Raw genomic sequence first — 13,526 nt, 5'->3', positions numbered from 1 at the left:
TATATGAATGCAGTTAATTTCGAATAATTTAATTCCCAACAATAAAACAGTATCTTTTTACGTATAATGTGTACAATATATTTCTCAAAATGCACGGTAGTTCAATTGGCACATAAATTGACAGATAAACGTGCAAGTAAAAAATATATATATGTTATTTTATTTGCCAAACTTAAGAGATCTTATGTGCCTAATTTTATTTTTTTTTTTTCAATGTGAAGAAATGCGAATAAAGATAAACCGTGTAATAAACCTGTTTCTATCAATGTAAATTAGACTTTAATCTCGATTTAACTTACTTTTCATCTGTTTCTGATTTTTTTAAAACTAGAATAAGATAGTAGAATAAGAAATTAGTTGAACCCAGTTAAGATTAAATTACATTAGTAGAAACGGATCTAAAAAGTTTAACTGAAAGGAACAAGTCTACGACGCGACTATTTTCACTTTAATAATTTCTATTAACATCAGGTTTCGATTTATATCTCGCGCAAAAATATAGCTCGCCCAGGAACCTGCATTTCCCCCCTCGACACACGGCCCTGCGAGGAAAGCCATTTATTCGCGGCATGTACGATATATATATTTCGTGCGATATTCATATTGCGTTCGTTACTCTTGCTCACAATATTTCACTTACTGGAAAAAGAATGACTGTATACTCGAGCACAAAAATGTTAAAACGTCGCCTGAACACGTCAGTCATACCGAGTTCAACGATCTGTCCGAGTCGGCGTAAGGTTCCTCGTGCCGCGCGAACAGCCTTTTCTTACTCTTTCTGCACTCGACGAGTGCGGAACGGATCGCGCGGAACCGGCAGAATGACGTCAAATCGAATGATAGGAGTGGGAGGACGAGAGGTGCAGAATTCAGCAGAAAGGGAACAACACTTGCAAACGGTTGAAACGTGCCGCGTCACACAGTCAAGAAAATTTTTCTCAGAATTTTTATACATATTTATTTAGGATACTTTTCAATAATATTGAGAAATTCTACATCTTTTCTTACAAAAAAACTCATAGAAGTATTCCTCTCCGATTTTAATGAGATTTGAATATTTTGTTTTCTAGACAAAAATAAGATAATACGTATTTTTTTTTATAAAGGCTAAATCACACTTTTAAGGAGTGCAATACTCCCTTTGAAAAGATCGATTTTTTTTTAAATAAATATTCGTTTCGAAACGAATATCATTTGAAACTGTTCGAGATCAAACTTAACTAATGTTCTGAATAAAAGTTTAATGATTTGAAAAATACTTTATAATAATAATTTTAAAAAATTTGTTTAAATAAAAAAAATTTTTATTTATAAAAGTGAAAATAAAACAATTTTTTAAATTAAAATTTTTAAGTACTCTTATAAGATCATTCTATTTCAAATATTTTTTTATCAATTATTTTATCAGTTTCGTTAATATTTACTTCTAAAAAAATAATTAATTTTCTTCAAAAGTGTTGTATCCTTAAAAGAATTCTGAAAAATTCTGAAATTTATATAAAAATTCTGAAAATTATATAAAATATTTTCAAAAAAATTTTATCAGAGAAAAATTTTTCAACCAAAATACATTTTTTTTTTACAGAAACATGATGGTAGCAAAAATACATGCATTTCTATCTTTATAGATCTTTGAAGAACTTGTGACCACACGCTGACTTTTCATCTCATGAAATAACGCTTTAAGCCTATTCTTTTTGGCTGAACTTTTGCGCCAATTCATCTATCTTCCTCTTCTTTTCTGCTGGAGAGAAAAGGAAGAAAAATGAACTGGTACAAAAAAAACAGGCCTTTTTATAAATGTTTTATGAACTCGTGTAAATCCGCGTCTGTGTTTTGCTGTGACGTCTGCCATCTGTGCCATCGCGAGAAACTGCAAAAGCCGAGAAACTGTAGTGTCATACTATCATTCAGTTTCAGGTAGTTGCATTTGAGGTATTTTGGTGAATTAAGCGCGATGATGAATCTATTGATTGAAAATGGGAAAGGAAATTTACCCGATTATGAGGTACAGGGAGTAAGAAAAGTAAACTTCAATCCATATTCCGATAATGGAGGGTGAGCGAAAAATAACCTATATTTTTACTAATTTTAAGTGTCATAATTGTTAGAGTATACAATTTTCTACGGTTGATCGGTATTCTTGGTTTTTATTTTATAATATCTCTTTATAGCTCTATGTTCTTTATATATTTATGAGATATTTTACATTTACATAATATATGAAAACACTGGTTCATCCTCAGGAGTGTTGTGGCTCTCGCTGGGGATGATTTCTGCGTCATAGCCGCAGACACGCGTCTCAGCACTGGATTCACGATTCACACTCGAAATCAAGATAAATTATTTCCATTGTCAGACACGACTATCTTAGGATGCTCCGGTTGTTGGTGTGATACCACAACTCTAACTCGTCTCCTATCAGCTCGCATGCAGGTATTAAACCTTGTACTTGAAATCAATTAGAATTAGAATATAATAAAACAATTATATGATAACATTCGATACATACTAAATTGTTAAACATGAGTATAATAGTTATTATTTTGCTTCAGATGTATAAACATGAACATCAAAAGGAAATGTCAACTCCAGCAGCAGCACAAATGCTGTCGATAATGCTGTATCATAAGAGATTCTTTCCTTATTATGTTAGTAATATACTTGCTGGATTAGATGAGAATGGGAAAGGCTGTATATATAGCTATGATCCAATTGGACATTGTGAGAAAACTACATACAGGGCCGGTGGTTCAGCAGGTGCACTTTTGCAACCACTTCTTGATAATTAAGTATATATAATACTTTAATCTTTTATATTTATGTATATATATACACACACGAATATGTAAATCAACTGTATATATTTATTTAAGAAAAAGAAAATATATAATTAATATTACATCTTGTACGTGTAAATTTTCTATCTTTTAGATTGGTTACAAAAATCAAGAAGGTGTTACTCCTGTACCTTTAACTCAAGAAAAGGCTATAGCAATCTTGAAAGACGTTTTCACTTCTGCTGCCGAAAGAGACATATACACAGGTGATGGAATAACTATCAAAATTATTACCAAGGATGGAATAGAAATCTCCAGTTTTGCTTTGAGAAAGGATTAATGGGGAAAGAAAGCATTTATACTATATCTGTGCAAATAAAGCTATTTGAGTATATCAACACTGTGTTGTTAACTTTTTTTTTTTTCAAATACTTTTTAAAGAAATAGTATTGTACATTATGGAATAATCATTTTGTAATTGATCTTAAACGCACAAATTGAAATTGCACGGATTGAATGATATACAAAAGATACACACGAAAGAGTCTGAAATATACAAATACACATAGCAGTATTTAAATAGGCCTTTTTTAAATATTTATACACTATATTTGCTACTTAATATACGTGTAAACATTTTTATCCACAATACATATTTTATAAATTCTTAATAAAACTTCGTGATATTCAATGAGAATATATGGTACGTTATCGTAAATTAAAAATTTTATTTTTTTATTCAAACACATGATTCATTTTTATTTCATGATTAGCATTAGTAATATACACTTAAAATCTATAACAAACGATTACGCGCGCAAAGGTAACTCAATAAGCCTTTTTTAACGTTATGCTATGTTACTGCACCGTATATAACCGTATGTCACTCGTACGTATTCGTGATAGCTTAAAATATCTTTCTTTTATTTTGTACATAAAAGACAAGTTAATTATAACTCATTTTTTATCGTTCACATCTGTATAACCAAAGAAAAAGAGGATAGGGGTTTGTGTTTCTTTTTTTTTGTTGCATTTCATTCTACTGTCTTTCTCATACTTCTTCCTTTCTGGGAACAGTATATAAGGATCGAAAGATAGATGTTGCTTCCCCCCGAGATTCACTTCTTCGTCCCGGGGGCCGCTAAGGGTTTGCCACGATCTTTACCGCGCAATTTGATTCCAAGTACTCGTTCGATCTTGCCGATTACCATCTGATTAGGTATTCCACGTCCGGCTTCGTAGTCATTAATGACTTGTGCCTTTTCGTTTACTTTCTGCAAAGAGCATTAAAAATTATTAATAAAAAAATATTCATGGCTTGAAACCTGAGACGTAATTAAAAACACATAGGAATAACAGATTTCAATCTATCAGAAACCTTATATTCTAGTACACATGGTTTCTGATAGATTCAAATTTGTTACTCTCTGTTCCTATTATCTATACTTTTCAGTTATGTTTCGGACTTTATTCTCTTCCAATGATGGCTGCGCTCAAAGGAAAAACGGCTCTGCAATTGTAATATTCTTGAATATGATTGATTTTTTTATACATTTGGATCCAGTAAGAAACCAAAGGTAAGATCATATTGATCCGATGATGTACAGTCGATTTTTTAATTATACTAAGAGAATGGACAGATGGTTCAGTATGCGGCTCTAAAAAAAAACTTGGCAATGTTGAGAGATTACATGTGTGTGTGCAAGGATGCTCATGTGCAATTGTTTGTTTCCACCCACTTGGTTGTGCGCTCAACCACTTACATTATCGTACAAGCATTTTCAGCAAATTAAAAAAGATTTTTTGTTTTTCATGTTTTTGACATTAATTTCACAAATAAATATATATAAAAATATTTTATTCTAAAACCTGTGGCATATAATATTTATTTTTTGCATCATATTGCTATAAAGACTATCCATCGAAGATTTTTATACAATAAAATAAGGGGCTTCTACCAGGTCATTACAATAAATGAGCTTTAAAAAATGTAAACAGTAAATCTTTATTATTCTTTTTCTATCATTTCACGGAACGTTTCGATCGTAAACATATATATAAATTATAGATCCAAACCGAAGAATTGGTTTAGATCTATAATTTATAATTTGACTCAGTATAACATGGTTAAGTTAGTAATGCATATTGTGAGTGTGGATGAGATGACCCCGATTAATACATTTTTTATACCGAAATTAATTTCTAAGTTTTTAATATGTTCATATAAATTATTGTTAAGGACTTTTATTTCACTTTTAAACACGGCTGATGAGAACTTAGTACGGTCGAAACGTTCCGTGAAATGATAGAAAAAGAATAATAAAGGTTTACTATTTACATCTTTTAAAGCTCGTTTATGGTAATGACCTGGTAAAAGTCTCTTATTTTATTGTTTGAAATTTATCCGAGCAGTTTATCTAATATATTTTTATTGTAAAGAATTTTATGTTCAAAATGTTTATTTTTGTAAAGACTGTTACATTTTTATTTTTTATATCTTTGAATTTTTTGTATTAAAAATAAACACAATTTTGTAATTAATTTGCTATAAAAGTTGTTTCACTATTTTTTTCTCAAGCTTCAATTTCTTAATTTATAAAAAATTCATTTCCAGATACCCAAATAATTCAATAATTTTTTAAAGGCAACATTATACTATTTTTTTTTAAATACATATTAAAACCTAAAAGAATTTGTTTATTCCATTCACAAAAATTATGAATTCTTAACTGATATCACGGTTTTTAAAAATTCTTACATTTAAATCTGTAAAAAAATAAGTAAAATACAATTTGACTTTTATTATGATAGAACTTATTAAAGGTTTTAGAAATATGTAAGTGTTTTTAAATGTTTATATAATCCGGGACAATAAACAAATTTAATGATTCTCAACAATCCATTCTCAAAATCGAGATTGAAAATTTTACAGGGGAGAATTAAAGAATTTTACAACTATGATATAACAGTTAGAAAGCTGTTTTTTTTCTGATGAATGCAGCCAATAAATAGTTCAATGTAAAACAAGATAAAAACTTTACCGTTGCCAGGTCTTTTTGTGATAATCCTTTGTTCTGTCGTCCTTGCTGGATAAGTTTGCCGAGCTCAAGTGGAATTTGGTCATGTTTCAGTTCTTCTGTTTCACGATCTAATTTGGCTGTGTTCTTTGTGGTTACGTGCTGTCTGTTTGCACCACCACCCCCTAATCAGAAATGTTTTTCTATTTCAGAATTACATTTGATAAAATATTATCAGAAAGAAATTATAGAATAGTACACATCTGTGGTAAAACACAATAACACTTTTAGGATATTATTTTATATATAGAAACCAAGAAAAACATTTTAAATCTTATTTCAAAAATGAAAAATTTATATTGTCTCTATTATTTATATAGTTTATTGATAGAATATTATGTTATATTTTTTGAAAGAGATAACCTATATACTCACATATGTGTTTATTCTCTATACCAGACTTGTCCAATTTGAATTCTGAAGCCAAAACACAAAGCCATCAATGCAAAAAAATTTCATGTGGGTAAAATTTCAGAAACTATTAAGTGTTGATATGCATCTAAGTGACGCTTATCAACACTTTATAGTTCCTAAAATCTTACAATGAATTTTTTTTTACATCGAGCTCAAATTGGACAGGCCTGTTCTATACTGACACAATATTTTCAAACTGCCTTCAGCTTTTCATCTATGATATAATATGATAAAACAATACAGACTACATGTTACATCTTTTTTACTATAATTGTGCTGGTGATTCTACATAGATAACATTCTCGAACAAATATGATAATTATTTGCAGTTCAGTTTCACGGGATTCAATTTTATAAAACCATGTACTTATGTGTGTGTTTATTCTTTACATTAACACAACAAATTACTTTATTTTCAAACTGCCTTGAACTTTTTGTCTATGACACAATACGATATAACAATACACAGATTACATGTACTTTTTTTATTGCAACTGTATTGCATGTAGAACTGTCACACTCCTGAGAAAATATGATAATTATCATTTTTGTAATCTACAGTTGAGTTTTATGAAACCATATACTTATTTATATGCAGTTTATTCTATACATTAACACAACAAATTACTTCGTTTTCAAATTGCCTGGAGCTTTTCATCTATGACACAATATGATACAATACTAATGCAGATTACATGTCCTTTTTTATTGTGTTGAGCTTTCTAAAATACTTATCTAAACTTTTAAGTCTGAAGCTGTAAAAAATTGTTCAATCATTGATTATTCTTTTTACATTCGACTGTGACTGATCAATTTCTTACGGTTTAAAACTTGAAATTTAGGTAATGGTTTATTATATTAGAAAGCCTATACTCCCAGGTAGCAAAGCGTGTCTCCCAGATAGCAAAATCGCATAAATCTGTTATTGCTTATGGTGTTGGCAACTTATTATAAATTTGTCTTCAATGATTTCAAATATATCGGCATTGTAGCAACATGCAGGCAACAATTTATATTACTAACAGTTTAACAAGATAGCTGTATCAATGTTACCTTGTGTTGTCAGCAATATGATATTATTGTATGATGCAACATGATGGCAGCAGTACAAATTTTGATTACGATTTTAAAGTTGTTGGCAAACTGCTATAATGAGCTACTCAAAATTATTATATCGTGAACACATCAAATTGCCAACAAATAAGAACTCAGTTGCTGCAATTCTAGTAGCAACACATGCTTAGCAATGTATACTTAGCAAGCAACAAAATAGACACGTTGCTATCCAGGCTGATATTGTACAGACAATCTTAAGAAAACATGATAATCATTTTTGCAATTTGTAGTTTGGTTTTACGAGTTCATGATGTAACTCGATTATGTTCGTTGATATAAGAAAGTACACATAATTGTCCGCTTGAAACGGCGAACACGTTGTCTACGACGAGAGCGAGATCTTGTGGAAAAAAAAGATATCCCAGAGAGGTAGACTCGTGCTACTCACATTTCGCTTGTGTCTCCACGGTGAAACCCTGTCGCCGTGCGTCGTTCACCGCCTGTAAACAAACACAATCGGTTATACAATCGTGCGGCGCAGATATGCTTAGACGAGATGGGTTACCTTCTCCGTTTTTAATGTAGATGACTTCGGGGCACGTTTGCGTAAAGTGATAGGCGCGGTGTCCCAATCTGACATGCTGTTAAAAAAATCTCACAACAGAGAACCCGAGGGGTTGTTGCGGTCGAGGAAGGAAATTTGCTTGGACGTATAGACGTATAGATATATAGCCATGCGACGACAGCAACTTCTCTACAACTCTACACCGCTTACTCTACACTCTACTCCCGCCACTGTTTGCGTTTCCAGTCGAGCAAGGTCTTCTCTCCGCCTCGCGGACGTTCTGAAAATCATGCGATACGGCCGCTCGATCGACCGGCGCGAAGTCGCGATTTCGCGAACATCGGGGGTTGGTGCCTACAAAATATCGAGAACTCAGGATTGGGAAGTACTAAATTAAAAAGTAAATTAATTTTATTTTAACTTAGTTACATTTTAGACTCTTAATTTTTAATTTAATTTACATTGTATTACAAGTTACAGTTACATTGTATTTTATCGGTAACTTTTCTAACATTACAGACCTCTAGAGGACATTCAAAGATCGTCCGTATGTCCTTTGAACAGCCTAAGGACATCCTCCAGGATATATCCCGGATAAAATGTGCTATTAAGGTTTTAATTTGATTTTTTTGAAGTTAACCCTCAAACATAATACAAAACGATAATGGTATATAATTTAGTAATTTTGTGTCTTTTATATTGTATAATCCTTAGTCGTAAATAAAAATAAAGTGACTCCTTAATGAATATGCTGTGAGAAAAGAAAAATTATGTAAAACAGTCAAATTTTTTTTCAGTTCGTTCAGAACAAATTTAACTTTTAACTTTCAATTACTTTTTTGATTAACTTAATTAACTTCTAATTCAATTAATTTCATTATGAATTAACCTGTATCTTAATTAAGTTAAATTTTCAAGGCTGTCAACTTTAACTTAACTTAGTTTTAAAAAATGGTTAACTTATACCCAATCCTGCGAGAACCGTAATGTGTCCTCACTGAATCCTACTGAATCCTCGTGCCCGCTATTTTTTTCGACACGACGCCGGCCGGTGGAGAAATTGCGATGCGTTTGTGAAGTCTCTCAAACGGCTCGAACGTCATTCCGCGACCGCGAATTTTGAGAACCAAAATGATCGAGATTCGTGCCAGGATCATTAGACTTTCGGCCAAATATCGCAGTAACTACATATGTATAGGACGTGCCGCTTTTTTCTTTCTTGATTTTAGTGCATGATGAAATCAGTCACTTTTAATAACACATTTAAAGGCTGTTTTATATAAATAAGTAACTAAATGGAGTGGCATAATTTAATCAATTTTGACAATAAAATAATTTGTGTATACATTTTTTTTTAATATAGTGACAATTAATTTATCATTATTAGGTATTTAATTAAAAAATTTATATGCTTTTTATATTTAATTAACCTTAGTAATTTCATGTATACAGTTTTTTTCATATGATTTTTTTATATATTTGTATAATAATCATACAATATCAAAAAATTATTTAATCAAAATTGATAGAGGATCCAAAAGCAGTCTTATTATTGATCCTCGTCTTTATAAGTAAAAATGCATATATGTGATATTGATATAATATAATAAGTATGTAAATAATATGTAGATGTTTTTGTAAATGTATGTGTTAAGAAATCGCGTTCAGTCGGCAAAACAGATGATGCCATGGAATTCTCAAGCCATCCCTTTAAAAGAGAGTTAATCTTTCTTTTTTTCAATTAGCATCTCATCGGAAAAAAGGATAGATATACATGTTCGCGCTTTGAGAAAATTCACGAGTTGATTCATATAGCAATTTTACTTCTGTTTTTTTTTCGTTAGTTCCCTCTCTTTTTCTCTTGCTTCTACTCGCCGATCTATTGTGCACGTTCGATCGGCGAGTCCAGTTCTACCTGTTCCCCTCCCCTTTTTATTGTTACTTCTGGCACTTCAGGCATTACTGCCGAGCCGAGAAGTCCAAGTGATTTCGAGAACCCTCTATCCGCGTCGTGACGTCCGCACTGTTCGCATTAGCATTTATATACGGTTGTCCAGCTGATCGCGCGAAAACGAGATGTCGTTGATTAGGATGCTGTGGAGGTGCACGTTTAGTCCGCGGCTTTTCAGGATTTACGAGGTAACGTGGATCGGTTTGGTTGACGTAAGTACGACATACTTATTCAGCATTTTATGCAGGAATTTGCATAAAGTTGAGGTTACAATACGTATGCGTGTATACATTACAGAAACCGTACGAGGCGAAGAACTTGGAGCGATGGGGCGATAACATCGCGATCTCTGTAAGTGTTCAGCACGGCAGAACAGAGATTGTAACATTTTCGAAAGTTTGCCGTGGTCTTATCACTTTGTTCTGCCAGTCTGCGTGAATAAAGTCTTCCGAATACCGGCAAATGCGATCTTCTGTTTATATTTTACTAATTTATTCAAATCTTCTGTATTATTGCGATGCTATAAGGATGTAGAAAATGATAAATTGTTTCTGTGCTGTTGCAGTTTGCGGCGATATGGTCCCTAAGCCTGTACGCTGTACCAGTTATTGCCATGTTCGCCATGTATCAGCGTGGCTATTCCTTGACAGATAATGTTTCTTGCTTGAGTAAATTGGCTGCTGGCGCCGGTGCATTTCTCGTTGCCTCGTTGGCCGCACGTGGTTACTCCAGAGTCAACAATCCAGTGTATGTCAAGTTTATGGAGACCTTGAATGAAGCACACTTGCATTACAATGCAAGCACAAAGCAGGAACTTCAGAAATATGATTTCGAATTCTGGGCATGGCCTGTGGATTTCAATGTGTTGGAATTAAGAAGGTTGGACCTATTTCTGTCAATAATTAATACATGTTTAAGAATCTTTAACTTTTATTTTATATAGTGACAAATTCTTTAATAAATTCTGAATACTTAACATTTGTTTATAACAAAAGTTTTTTGAATTGTAACCTTTTACAACTTTATAATAGCTGATCAAATATTTTTTATCATATTTCGAACTAATATTTTAGAAAATTTATTTATAGTTTAACATTTTATATAATTTTATATAATTCTATCTGAAAACTTAGAAAATTAGACTTGCATATTTTAATTAAAGAAATAAATCTTTTTAAGTTAGAAATTAAGATTAGAAATTTTTAAGTGTATGTAACATAATTAATGTTACAACTTTATCATTCTCTAATTTTGTTTCTTGTAGTGACACTGCAGATAAATTGACACTAGAAAAAATTGCAAAGGCTAGTGGACGTCTCAGGAGACAAAGTGGCAAAGAATTTTTATTTGCTATACCATGTAAATTGCTTTCTTATGTGGTAGCACACACTTTCGCGGGTAAACTGATTTATCCTGGCAGTATATCTTTCATCGGCTGGGCACTCGGTAACACATTACTACAATTATATACATAATTATAGTTGATTAGAATTAATTTAATATATAAGTAAATTATTGTATTTATTCATGTTTTTATACTATCATTTTGTATCACAATGTCACAGGCTCTACATTGGTAAAGGGAAGGATAGATTTATTAAAACAAGGAGGAGAAAGATTCAAATTAATGACTATTGATAAAAATCAAATTGATGCATTATTCGTTGATCGACGTAACAAGTAATGTAAACGATAACTTTCTCTCGGTATTTTTTATTACATCATAAACTATTTTTTAATTTACGCTATATTGCAGAAGCGCTAGTGGCAATATATTGGTTATAACTTGCGAAGGAAATTGTGGTTTTTATGAAACAGGTATTATATCCACTCCTCTGACTAAGGGCTATTCCGTGCTAGGTTGGAACCATCCGGGTTTCGGCAGCAGTACTGTAAGTTACGCTTGCAAAGATGTAAGCTTCGTGTACATTTCACAATTCGACAGGAAGAATTGCTGTTACTCTGTTATAAAACTTCATTGCAATAAAATTGTGCCAATGTTGCAGTTATTGTCATTCAGACAGTAAATGCAAAGTTGGAGTAATGGCAAGCTTTCTTCTTTGAAAGCCGACTTGTATTTCATATAACAGTAAGTCATGACCACAAAGGGTGCGCCGTATCCAGACCAAGAAGAAAACGCCATCGATTGTATAATGCGCTTTGCGATCGAACGTCTAAATTTTCCTGAGCAACGGATTATTCTGTATGGTTGGAGCATCGGAGGTTATACTGCTACTTGGGCCGCTATGAACTATCCTTCTATTCATAGTTTGGTAATATTATTCAATTCAACTAATTACATACATACGCTAAATCAATTCTGCATATTGTTAAAATTAAATTACTGCAGATTTTAGATGCTACTTTCGACGATGTACTGCCATTAGCTATTAAAACAATGTCACCGTCCCTAGAAGGATTAGTTCGTAACATAATCAGAGATTATTTCAATCTAAACATAGCAGAACAATTGAATAGGTATAATATTCTATTATATACATTATTACAATGAGATTACTAACAATGTATGTATTTCTATACATAGTCATCTTTTAATTTGATAGATATAATGGGACTGTATTGTTAGTGAGAAGAACAGACGACGAGATCCTTTGTATACCTAATAATAGTTTAGCTGGAAATCGCGGTAATATATTGTTGATGAAATTATTTCTTAGACGTTATCCGCATCTATTTTCCGAAACCTCTGAGTCTGGGACAATTCTGTCGAGGTTCTTATCCGCTGAAGCAGCCGATAGAAGTAAGAAATTTGAATATCATTACTAAGAGGAATTCTATTTAAAAATATATATATGTTATCAAATTGATATCTATGACAGCGTCGATATTGGAATCGTTCCAAGTGGAAGAAAATCGTTGCCTAGAATTAATAGCAGCTAATATACGAAGTAATGATGGGACGATAAATTATCCGTCTACTCTGGGACAGGATTGTCATGTTAGGACAAAATTACAGTTGGTTCTCTTCCTTGTACGTATTACATACACTGGTTTGTAGATTTAAAATCAAACAAAACAAGAAAATTAATCTATTTTATTCTTCTATTTTATAGGCAACAATGTATATGAAAGATCAATCGTCGTCGCACTGCATTCCGCTATCTGTTGATCTCTTTCATCCAGGTTGGGATCCAGCTTCCGCTGTTATTGCAAAGTAGCTTTTACAGTACTATATTTTGAACATTGGAACACAAGCTTCCCAACAGATTTTTATTTATATAGTGCATCATGAAAAGGTGAAAGCGATAATAACAGTGCAATTTCATATTTAAGTTTAATTAGCACATACACTCAAACATTATTTATTCCATATTAATCTATAATCAATCTTACAAATTTTTGTGAAAAATGTCACACACTAGATATCATTCTATAAATTCATGGTTAACGTTTTTTTAGTTGAATTGCAATGGTTATTAGCGTTTTTTAATTGATTATACGCGTCATATATCGCCAATACTGCTTTGTATAAAATTTATTTGTATATTACAATATACATATATTAAAATTTAAAAACTGATTCTTAATATATGGACATTATTTTAAGAAATAGCTTTTATATAATATCATGTAATCTATTTTATTGATAATAGATAATTTAAAAAAGATAAAAGTATTAATTAAAACTTTGAAGTGAGAATATATATTTATGCGTATATACA

The 13,526-nt window shown here is 31.7% G+C and overlaps 3 protein-coding genes across 6 annotated transcripts; 2 read left to right on the top strand and 1 right to left on the bottom strand.

Moving 5' to 3' along the window:
• Positions 1–1,837: 1,837 nt before the first annotated feature.
• On the top strand, positions 1,838–3,328 carry LOC108751088 (proteasome subunit beta type-1). The gene is given in 4 exon segments (XM_018491045.1): positions 1,838–2,058; positions 2,247–2,436; positions 2,556–2,792; positions 2,935–3,328. Coding segments are annotated over 4 exon segments (714 nt in total). The 5' UTR covers positions 1,838–1,957; the 3' UTR covers positions 3,121–3,328.
• A 153-nt stretch (positions 3,329–3,481) lies between these two features.
• LOC108751089 (endothelial differentiation-related factor 1 homolog) lies at positions 3,482–9,105 on the bottom strand. 2 transcript variants are annotated; one of them, XM_018491047.1, is made up of 5 exons: positions 8,859–9,105; positions 7,893–8,246; positions 7,776–7,827; positions 5,822–5,982; positions 3,482–4,054 (listed from the first exon to the last, which is right to left on the bottom strand). In XM_018491047.1, exons 2-5 carry the CDS (start codon positions 7,965–7,967, stop codon positions 3,899–3,901), a joined length of 444 nt encoding a protein of 147 aa, XP_018346549.1. In that variant the 5' UTR covers positions 7,968–8,246; positions 8,859–9,105; the 3' UTR covers positions 3,482–3,898. The 2 variants fall into 2 exon arrangements, with proteins under 2 accessions (XP_018346549.1, XP_018346548.1); XM_018491046.1 differs by lacking the exon at positions 8,859–9,105 and adding an exon at positions 8,414–8,508.
• Positions 9,106–9,739: 634 nt separating this feature from the next.
• LOC108751039 (protein ABHD16A) lies at positions 9,740–13,156 on the top strand. Of its 3 annotated transcripts, none has more exons than XM_018490970.1 (11): positions 9,740–10,055; positions 10,141–10,194; positions 10,409–10,719; positions 11,108–11,289; positions 11,409–11,523; positions 11,600–11,735; positions 11,952–12,116; positions 12,194–12,321; positions 12,408–12,604; positions 12,684–12,835; positions 12,918–13,156. In XM_018490970.1, exons 1-11 carry the CDS (start codon positions 9,969–9,971, stop codon positions 13,020–13,022), a joined length of 1,632 nt encoding a protein of 543 aa, XP_018346472.1. In that variant the 5' UTR covers positions 9,740–9,968; the 3' UTR covers positions 13,023–13,156. The 3 variants fall into 3 exon arrangements, with proteins under 3 accessions (XP_018346472.1, XP_018346471.1, XP_018346473.1); XM_018490969.1 differs by having other exon boundaries at positions 10,409–10,722; XM_018490971.1 differs by having other exon boundaries at positions 9,741–10,031; positions 10,409–10,722.
• The last annotated feature ends 370 nt before the right edge of the window (positions 13,157–13,526 follow it).

This window comes from Trachymyrmex septentrionalis, unplaced genomic scaffold (assembly GCF_001594115.1).
Source record: "Trachymyrmex septentrionalis isolate Tsep2-gDNA-1 unplaced genomic scaffold, Tsep1.0 scaffold40, whole genome shotgun sequence".
NCBI lineage: Eukaryota > Metazoa > Arthropoda > Insecta > Hymenoptera > Formicidae > Trachymyrmex > Trachymyrmex septentrionalis.
The sequence above is the reverse complement of the archived record's forward strand: the minus strand, read 5'-3'. Positions and strand labels throughout refer to the sequence as shown.